The sequence below is a fragment of the Cupressus sempervirens genome, chromosome 7, assembly GCF_028749045.1.
Source record: "Cupressus sempervirens isolate cs-2001-9-10 chromosome 7, ASM2874904v1, whole genome shotgun sequence".
NCBI classification, from domain to species: Eukaryota; Viridiplantae; Streptophyta; class Pinopsida; order Cupressales; family Cupressaceae; genus Cupressus; species Cupressus sempervirens.
The window spans coordinates 288,317,278-288,327,671 of NC_143124.1; the positions used below are offsets into that span (position 1 = coordinate 288,317,278).

Sequence of the window (10,394 nt, forward strand, 5' to 3'; positions counted from 1 at the left end):
AAGTACTTCATCAACATCAAACAAACTTCATTCCAAGGTTCCGAGAGCTTCTCCCTCATAAACCCTCCTCCATGGCGAATAGGTTCCTTCCCCTCTAGGAAGAAGCAATCCAGACTCGCTTCATCAGCCACCCTTGTTACTTTTTGCCATTTTCTTCCCCTTATAGCAAGTCCTGTCACCAAAGAGACGACTTCCTCTGCGATATGAAACAAGATACCATTGATTGTGACTTCAATTCTCTCAAGAATTGACAAACTATAGGGAACAATTCTCATCATACCCATTCAGTGCCTCCATGAACGGGATAAATCCTCCCTCCTTCAACATGTACCAAACCAGCAACTTCTTAGCACTCTCCTCTATCATAGAAGGCTCAATTTGCAGAAGATCACCTCCCATCTCTGCAATTTTCCCTAAAACTCCCTCATTCTCCCAAACCCAAAGGCAATTACTTAGAATGCATTCTCCCAAATCCAAAGGCAATTACTTAGAATGCATATACACTTAGGAGCAAAAATAGTGGGGCTTAAGCATACATAAAGGCCTTTATTGTTAATAATAGTTGTGTTCCCTCTAGATATAAATCTCACGTGTCGACTGCCTCTATCCCTACTCCAATCTTTTCCATCATTCCCAATATGCCCAAACCATTTGAAATTTGAACTTTTCCATCTTTTCCATCTTTTCCAATCTATCTATTTGTTGAAAAGCACAAGACAAACTTAAAGATGAACTGAACTTGTCATAAATTTCATGATGATAACACTCCACCCTCCGCAAGTTTTATGCACAGCTTTTAGCTTTACCCATTCCAAAATTGTCATCTTCGTCTCATGCATTAATTGACTAAATGCCATAAGTCAGCTCACTCTACCTCATCTCGTGAGGGTACAAAACCTGTAAGTACCAAAAGCAATAAATCTTAGGAAAAAGTTAAAATTCATTAAAATTATATTTTTATCGCATATTTATAGTGACCAATTCTGACTTAATTTTTGTGATTTGACACGTGTACATTCACAAGATGGGCAAATATAGTTTATATAACAAAAAAAATTCATTTAGGGCAATAACGTGTCGTAATCTTTCCAAGCACGCGGGAGCTCAATGGAGACGTTGATTTCTTCATCTTATAGTTGACAATTGCCGTTAAAACCATGTCTAGAGTATTTAGGTTCTCATTGTTATTATCGCATTTGAAGTGGGTTTAGTGGACGGGGAGAAAAAAGACGTTTTAAGTTTGAAACATCGCAAGTATTGGCTCAATTCTATTGGTAGGATTTAAGAGAGGGGTCCTCTTTAATGATTGAGACTTTGTAGATGTATAATGTGCATTGAAGCAGAGGATTCTGCTTAAGGAAAACCAGGGGAGTTGCTTTGGGCGGACATGATTCAATCGAGTGCTTGAGCAGGCGGAAACAAGATAGAAAGTTGCAGCTTTTCGAATTCAATTTGTTTTGAACAAGGCAAATCCTTCTTCTTCAACCTCATTGTTTTGATATGTAAAAACCCACAAAATAAATTGTATTTGTTTGATGCATGTTTAATTCCTGTTTGAGAGGAGGGGAGACACTGAGATACAGAGAATCACAACAGTTGTTCATACTTTTTGACCCTGATAAACCCTGGTTGATAGATTCTTGTGATAATCAGACGCCCAGAGAATCATGCATTTGAATTCTCCATGTGTCGCTGTGTTTGAAATATTGCAGGATTTATGAGGGACCCAGAATAGCATTCACATTTTTTTATCCTTAATTAAGGTTGTGGTGACATGCATTTGTTTTCAGTTTTTCATTTAGTTCTGAGAGTTTGATGTGATATACAAGAGACTCAAAATAAAATGCATTTATTCTTCCTGTTTGAGAGATTGACCTGACATGCAAAACCCCACAAAAACATGGAAATTATTTTACCCCTTTTTTCATCCTATTTGAGAAATTGTTCCGATATACAAAAGTACATGCATTTGTTTCCACTCTTTTTAATCCTGTTTGAGAGAAGTTGCGACGTGCAGACTAACAATTGCATTCATAGGTTTTGCTTGTGGCTTTATTTTGCAGTTTGTAGGAATATTTTAGCTAAATTCTGTTAGAGAGAATTTCGCCAATCATGTCTATCTTGAGCCGTCGGTATGTCACATTTAGTATTGTATTTTTCTTGTGCTTGCCCAAGGCCATGAAGAATTTAATCAGGTAAGGCATGGCCAGGTTATGTATATATACGATGTACATGTATACATATCCAATTTTGCATATTTATAGAATGTGGGTAAATTATGTATATACACACCCACGCTATACAATACACACGAAATCCACATAATAAATCACCCTTGAATAGATGGTCAATCTCTATATGAGAAGAAGGGCTCAAGCAATATCAAGCAACATCACAAGCTCTAGGTTTTCAGGCGTGACTTCATCACAAGTCAGAGTCAAGTGACCCTTGAAAGATTGGGCAGCGTATTTTATCTAGATTCCAGAATTTTCTGATTTTCTTTTGTCAGGTTTTTTCTATAGGATAGGCGTCATTCACTATTATATTGTCTTGTTATTGACGGGTTTATGATACATGACGATTTGGAAAGTTTATTTTATTAATTTGATAGATTCTGCATATGCCCTGTTCTGTTTATTTTATATGCCTTAGAAATTCATCTATATGTATTACGTGCAAGCTATGGAACTTTTAACAAAACCAGCAAAGGTTTCAGTAGTTGTTTGCTTTCATGGACTACAATAATGAATCAAAATTTTCAGATACATTTGACAATCCATCTTTTTCTTCCTGAATCCTTGTGTTGCGTACTGATCTGTGGCTATCAATGTAAGTAGGAAAATTTCAGTTGATTTTGTCTGTTACAGTAAAAGTCCTAGTTTGTGTCTCAGTGAGGGCTTAAAAATTGGATTTTGACCTTGATTCTATAATTATAAAAAGCCCTATTTTGTATCTCAGTACGGCCATAGAAATTGAATTTTGACCGTGATTATATAATTCCGTTTTGTACTGCAGATGGAAGGAGGACCTGTAAAGGTTAATGCGCAAGAATTCAGCACATGTCTTCGCTTGGTCCATAAAAATCCATATGTACTTAGATTAGCTTTCTCAGCTGGCCTTGGAGGACTGCTGTTTGGTTATGATACAGGTGAGAAATCATACCATTAGCATTCTTCAAGCTCTTAAGATTGTGATATAGAGTTGGGCTAAAAGGGTAGAGTTATCCGTCATAATGGATGCCAATGATCTGTTTGGGTTGATTTTACAGGAGTAATATCCGGTGCGCTTTTGTACATTCGAGATGACTTCAAATCTGTGGATATTTCTACAACATTGCAGGTATTTGATACTATTGTGTAAAGCTCAAACTCTTCATCGTAAATTGGATTTTTGGATCTTCTCTGAATTGACTGGCAATTATGGATGTGAATACAGGAAACTATTGTGAGTTCGGCAATAGCTGGGGCAATCATTGGTGCTCCTTTTGGAGGATGGGTTAGTGATCGTTTTGGAAGGAGAACGACACTTCTCATGGCCGATTTTGTGTTTTTAATTGGAGCGATTCTCATGGCTGTTGCACCCATGCCTGCAATTCTCATTCTTGGTAGAGTATGTGTGGGTTTGGGAATAGGCATGGCATCATTTACTTCGCCACTTTATATTTCAGAGGCCTCCCCATCCAAAGTGAGGGGAGCCTTAGTGAGTACTAATGGCTTTCTCATCACTGGAGGTCAGTTTTTATCATACATCATCAATCTGGGCCTCAGTAAGGTAATTCAACCTTTCAAATCTATTTCATGTTAGTTTTAGAGTGGAATTAGTCTGGATATTTGAGACATTATATGGAAATCTTAGTAGCCACAGATTGCACGAATATTTAGACAGTTTTTTTCTAAATCAAAACTATTGCCAAAGTTTTGGCTATAGTTATGCATTTCTATGATTGATGTATAAGTAATTGCAATTGCTTGACTATTTTCTTACTATCTTTTTTGATCATCATGCATTCAAACTCCTGCGAGTCGGGGGAATGGAAACATAACTCTTCTGATGATAATTATAAATGGATGCTACAGGCACCTGGTACTTGGAGATGGATGCTTGGAGTTGCAGCTCTTCCTGCAATTTTGCAGTTTTTCTTGATGCTTTATCTACCGGAATCTCCTCGTTGGTTATACAGAAAGGTATATAGTGCAGAGCAGGAATGTCTTTAAAGCTGAGCAGCATGACTTGCTCTTTACAAAATTTAATGGTTTATGGCTAGGGACTGCTAGAAGTGAAACTTTTGGCATCACAAACAGTTCGTCTAAACTATGAAAAAGTCACATCTTTTTTAACTAATGTATGGACTATTAATGTCATCAGATTTCCACAATCCATTGGAATGTATCTGTAAGCTTCTGGATTTGGTTGTTGTTAGAGTTTTTTGCATCAATATTTCTGATCACATTCAGTGATTAATGGACTGTTGAAATTTGAATTGTTTATTTGAATACAGAAAAGAGAAGCAGAGGCAATTGCCATCTTGAAGAAGATATATCCCTCTGAAGAAGTTGATGCTGAAATTCAAGAGCTAAAAGTAACTGTTGAAGAAGAACTCCGGTTGCAAGGAGATTCTGGTGGTATTAAATATGGTCAGTTGTGGAGGGTGAAAGAAGTGAGATATGCACTTATTGTAGGTTGTGGACTTCAAGTAAGCAGTGATCATTAATCAAAATCCTTTTTCATTAAGCCCTTGTTCTCATGTTTCTGGACTGACATAATATATTATGTTCCTAACTTCTTTGACAAAATCTTTCTTGGACAGGTCTTTCAGCAATTTGTGGGTATCAACACTGTCATGTATTACAGTCCTACCATTGTCCAGTTGGCTGGATTTGCATCCAATTCGGTTGCTCTGATGCTCTCTCTTATAACATCAGGTTTGAATGCTTTTGGTTCTATTGTTAGCATAGCTCTGATTGATAGATATGGAAGGAGAAAGCTCCTTATCTTCAGTCTGTTGGGACTCATTGCATCGTTAGCTATATTGAGTGGGGTTTTTCATGTGACAACCAAAAGCTCTCCTATGGTAAGCAGAAAATCAACAGAAGGATTTTCAGGTTATCAGTGCCCGGCTTATGCTTCTTCAATGGGCGGTACATGGGATTGTGTGAAATGCATAAAGGCCTCGCACCCAGAATGTGGTTTCTGTGCAGCATCAGGGAACCAGGTATTGACAGTCAAGACGAATAAGAGAGATTAGATTTTCAGTCCTTTAAGATTACTCCTTAGCTTCTAGATTTCACTGGAAGATTTTGTGTGCATCAACGTTTCAGTTCACTCCCCATGATCCCTGAATAGAGATGATGGATCATGGAGTGCAATTCCGAATTTTGATGCAAACAAAAGCTTATACACTGACATCCAGAAATTAGGCAGTAATCAAGATAAGTGTTTTTGTTTTCTCAACTATTTGCTTGAGGTGTTTCTTAGTATGAAGGGACTGAAAATGCAGATGGCTTAAACATCACACACTAAGGCTTGATTCCTAGACTAAAAGTGTCAAATAGTCAGAGTTGACTTAGGCTGGGGTCCTATGGATGCTAGCTTCCTTAAAAATAGAGCTGCACCTGCTGAGATTTTTAAGGAAATTTGTAAGTTGAGCAGTCCTATGGATTTTATAATTTGTTTCACTTTAAAGTTTCAGCTCCTAAGTTTAAGGAAAAACTTTATAAATTTTATTTTATAATAAAGACTTTTTTAGTTTTACATGTCAGTATTTTACAAATGGCTAGATTTTTCCCTAAGGTGGTGGGCCTATTTCCAGCTGCACCCCATTTGCATCCGCTTCTTAAAAAAGCGGGGCTCCTAAAAGATTCTAATTAACCCTGTAGCCCCTCAAAAAATTTCTTATGGGACCTCCCATACTTAAAAAATAGGCCTATAGCCGCCCCTCATGGGACCCCTGCCTTACTTTTTGCAAAGGTAGTTGTTTTCTTCGCATGTGATGTTTAAGAGTGGCACTGAAAATGGCATATATAAAACTATAAAAGCATTATTTCTGCAGCAACAACCCTTTCGGTGATCATAAACTAACATCTGTATGAACCCTTTTGACAGTTGTTACCAGGGGCTTGTTTAATCTCCAACTCAACATTGAAGCATATTTGTCAAGGTGATCATCGCCTATGGTTCACCAGAGGATGCCCAAGCCGTTTTGGTTGGTTGGCTGTTGTGGGATTAGCACTTTATATCATTTTCTTCTCTCCTGGAATGGGAACAGTCCCATGGGTTACAAATTCTGAGATATATCCGTTGCAGTACAGAGGAACCTGTGGAGGCATTGCTGCAACAGCAAACTGGATCTCTAATTTAGTTGTTTCACAAACCTTTCTCACGATGACAGAAAACATCGGCGTTTCCTTATCATTCCTGGTGTTTGGTATTATATCGGTGCTCGCACTTTGCTTTGTAATAGCCATAGTACCTGAAACAAAGGGCCTTAACTTGGAGGAAGTTGAAAGCATGTTGCATGACAGAGTTAAAAAGTTCAGCTTTATCTTTGGGAAGATTGATGATCGCCCAACTCAAGGAGACCTAAGTGATAAAGAGATTGCACTTGAGCACTAGTACACAGTGAAATGTATAAAGCTTTTTGTGTGGGAGATTTTGAGTACAGATAAAGCATGATATGAAGTGGGCAGAGATTTTTTTTGCATATCGGCCATTATTTGATGTGAAGTACATATATTAAGCTACATAGAACTTTTTAATTTGATTGGTAACAGAGAAAGCATGATATGAAGTGGGCAGAGATTTTTTTAGCATATCAGCCATTATTTGATGTGAAGTACATATATTAAGCTACATAGAACATTTTAATTTGATTGGTATTTTATTGTTATGCTAATGTCGAGGGAAGCTGAATTTGTATGTACAAATTTGTGACTTCAGCTAATATTTAACAGACTATTACTTATCTGAATGGGATGATGATTATGTTTCTTTCTATTTACTGTCTGCTGTCTACTGATGCTTCAAAGTACTCACTGATTTCTTCTTTAAGCAAGATGATGATTCTGGTAGGAGTCCCCAAAACATGTGTGATGCAATGGTTGACTTCTTAATGTCAGCTCACCTTGAAAAGCAAAATGATATTTATTATGGACGTGGCTATCCTCTAGGAAAATTGTACAGTTGACCAATTTTCAAAAAACCGAAAAACAGCATGGACTTTCTGAAAATTTCAACACTTGATTTTCATGATCTGCTTAGTTTGTAGTCGAAAACAACAAAAAATTTGGAAAAAAATCATTGATCTGGAAAAAAAGAGTGACTTTGTTTTGTCTTTAGTGCATTTTACCTGAAGATTAGCCTGTCCTATTAATCATAGCCAATAAGTCAGAAACTGTTAGAGGTCTTGTTATGTGTGATGTAGTGTTCCTAATTTGTGCAGTCTTGAGGTGTACCATCCAATTCGCATGGCTGGACATTTGTTATTTTTTATTACTCAGTCCCCACAATGTAGTTCTTTTTAAACCTTCTAAAATACTTAGTTCTATTTTTATTGATGGTATTTGTACTGAGGTTCTAAGTCAATGTGAAATTGATGTAGTCCTACAAAAAGAGCTTGGGGTCTTTTTTCTTGATGAGCAGTAGATTGGGCCATCCTCTCATGATGAGGGTTTCTTAAAATATTTAAGTGTGTTCTCAGAGGAATGTTTTCTTTTAAAGAGAGATTTCATCTATTATTAGAAAAACTCAATAAGAAATTATAGCAATTAAATAATAATATAAATCCTCATTAAAAAAAAAAAATACATACAATCTGTTTAACAGGTATAAAAATGAAAAATCTTTTGTTGAGGAAAGACAATAATACAGATACACCCAAAAAAATCTCACTTTGGGGGAAAACTTGCAATTGTTGAATCTTCTATTTAGTCTAATAGCGTACTTTTCCTTCCAAAATACAATAAAGTTTGCTACAACAACATTACGTATAGTTGTTTTATTTAGCAATCAAGGGAATAAACTTTCCTTGCTTTCTTTGACTTTAAAACACATAAAATTGCTTTTGCTTTGTGCAACTTCACAAAGTCATAATTATCCTATTTAAAGAATAAAATCTAAAGATGTTGTTAAACATCCAACTCGAGCTACTTTATAGAAACTCCACCTTCCAAGCTAGAAAAATAAAAATTAACACTCCCTCTTAGCGAGGAAGGTGTTATGCACAACATCCAGTTTATCCCTAAAAAATACAAACTTATTCTTCACCAAAGTTTTTGTCAGGATGTCTGCTATCTATTCTTTTGTAAGGATGTGCCAAAGTTACTATCCCCTTGTCCACAAAATCTCTGATGATGTGGTATTTGATCTCAATGTGCTTAGACTTGTCATGAAACATTGGATTCTTAGAATATTCGATGCAACTTTGACTATCATAGTAAATGACTATAGGATCTAGCTTATGATCAAAGGGCCCAACTAAAAGTTTACGAAATCAAATAGCTTCACATGTAGCTATACTGGCAGCCATTTACTTAGCCTCTGTAGAAATTTGTGCAACTAACTTTTATTTCCTATTGTACCAAGAGAGAACTTCTAATCCCACACTGAAAGTAAACCCTGAAATGCTCTTCTTGTCAATTGTACTACCTGCCCAATTTGCATTAGTAAACCCCTCCGGCTTCACTCTATCTTGCTGAACACATTTCAACACAAAATATACTATGCCTCTGAGATATCTCAAAACATGCTTTGTAGCTATCCAAGGCATACATTTAGGTTCCACCATAAACTGACTACGAGAGTTCATTGCAAAATAAATGTTTAGCTTGGTGTTGACTAGATACATAAGAAAGCCTATCAACTTTCTGTATAAAGTAGGGTCTACTGCTTCTGATATGGAAGTATGAATCTTCCTCAATTGGTCACAAGCGATGTTGACATGGCCTTACAATTCTCCATCAAGAATTGCTTCAAGATATCAATTAAGTATTTCCCCTAGCTAAGGAAAATCTCTCTCTTTCTACCACAACTACAATCCCAAAAGTAGTGTGTCAACCCTAAATCCTTCATCTCAAACTCTCCTACAAGATCTTGCTTGCAATGTCATATGAGCTCCTCTGTCTTTGTAAGAAATAAGTCATCAACATATAATAACAATATGAGAAGTTTACCCTTCCATTGAACATAGTACAAGTTCGAATCTATCTCACTTTTGATGAAGCCCACACTATGCAAGTAACTACCAATACATAAATACCATGCCCTAGGAGCTTGCTTAAGTCCAAATAATTCTCTTTTGAACCCACAAACATGAGAATCCCTCCAATGTCCTTCAAATCCTTCAAGTTTCTCTATGTAAATTTCTTCATCATTTACTCCATTTAGAAATGTAGTTTTAACACCCCTTTGGTGAATCTTCCACCCTATTTGTGTGACTACAGAAATTATAGCTCTAATGGAAGAGTACCTAGCTACTGGAGAAAATGTCTTGTCATAGTCAATTCCTTCCTTTTGAGAAAACACCTTAGCCACAAAACAAGCTTTGAACTTTTCCACACCACCATTTGCAACATGCTTAATCTTATACAACCATCTTGAGCCCACCACAAACTTCTTTTTTGGTCTAGGTACTATCTCCCATACGCTATTCTTCATGATGGAAGAATATTCTTTCACCATAGCTTGGTTGTTGGACACCTTTTGAAAGCTAGAAGGCTCCACTTCAATTAATTCACTCATAAGTGCTACATATTCAAAATAACTTTTGGGAGCCTTTTTCTAATTGACGGAATCTTGTGGATCACCCACATATTCCTAAGCCTCTCTCAAAGTTTGCTAAGCCAACATATTTTCTCTTTTCTCTATAATAGGGATATGAGTGCTGAGGATTCTTTTGAGCCTCCTGATCATCCTATTCAGTTGCTTGTCTTTCTCTCCAGCTTAAGTGATTGAAGTTTGGGGAATTTGTGCTATCTCACTTATGGATGATTGCTCCTCATCATTCATCAAGCTGCTAGACTTTTGAAGATATTTCTCCTCCTCAAAACTTACATCTCTATGAACAATTGTTTTCCTTAGGTTAGGAATATAAACCCTATAAGCCTTAGAAGTTTTACAGTACCCAAAAAGGATACCCTTCTCTTTAGTTGGTTCTAAGTTTTTTTCTTTTCTCCACATGAACGTGACAATACACAAGGCATCCAAAAGATTTAGATATGGCCCAAATCTGGTTGCTTACCACTAAACACCTCTTCTGGAGTCAATTTTCCCAACACTTTGTGAGGACTCCTATCATGCAAATATACAACTATATTGCAAGCATCTACCCATAGGAACCAAGGCAAGTTGCGGTCATGAAGCATGACCTTGGATGCTCCAACTATAGCCATGTTCTTCTG

At 36.7% G+C, this 10,394-nt stretch overlaps 1 protein-coding gene across 4 annotated transcripts; it reads left to right on the top strand.

Annotated features, from left to right (window-relative positions):
- The first annotated feature begins 1,184 nt into the window (after positions 1 to 1,184).
- Positions 1,185 to 6,993, top strand: LOC149546557 (putative inositol transporter 2). Of its 4 annotated transcripts, none has more exons than XM_089791254.1 (8): positions 1,185 to 1,466; positions 3,016 to 3,148; positions 3,269 to 3,339; positions 3,436 to 3,771; positions 4,077 to 4,184; positions 4,499 to 4,693; positions 4,808 to 5,212; positions 6,103 to 6,993. In XM_089791254.1, the coding sequence occupies exons 2-8, from the start codon at positions 3,016 to 3,018 to the stop codon at positions 6,610 to 6,612; spliced, it is 1,758 nt and encodes a 585-aa protein (XP_089647380.1). In that variant the 5' UTR covers positions 1,185 to 1,466; the 3' UTR covers positions 6,613 to 6,993. The 4 variants fall into 4 exon arrangements, with proteins under 4 accessions (XP_089647380.1, XP_089647383.1, XP_089647382.1 ...); XM_089791257.1 differs by lacking the exon at positions 1,185 to 1,466 and adding an exon at positions 2,174 to 2,195; XM_089791256.1 differs by lacking the exon at positions 1,185 to 1,466 and adding an exon at positions 2,256 to 2,509.
- Positions 6,994 to 10,394: the final 3,401 nt, after the last annotated feature.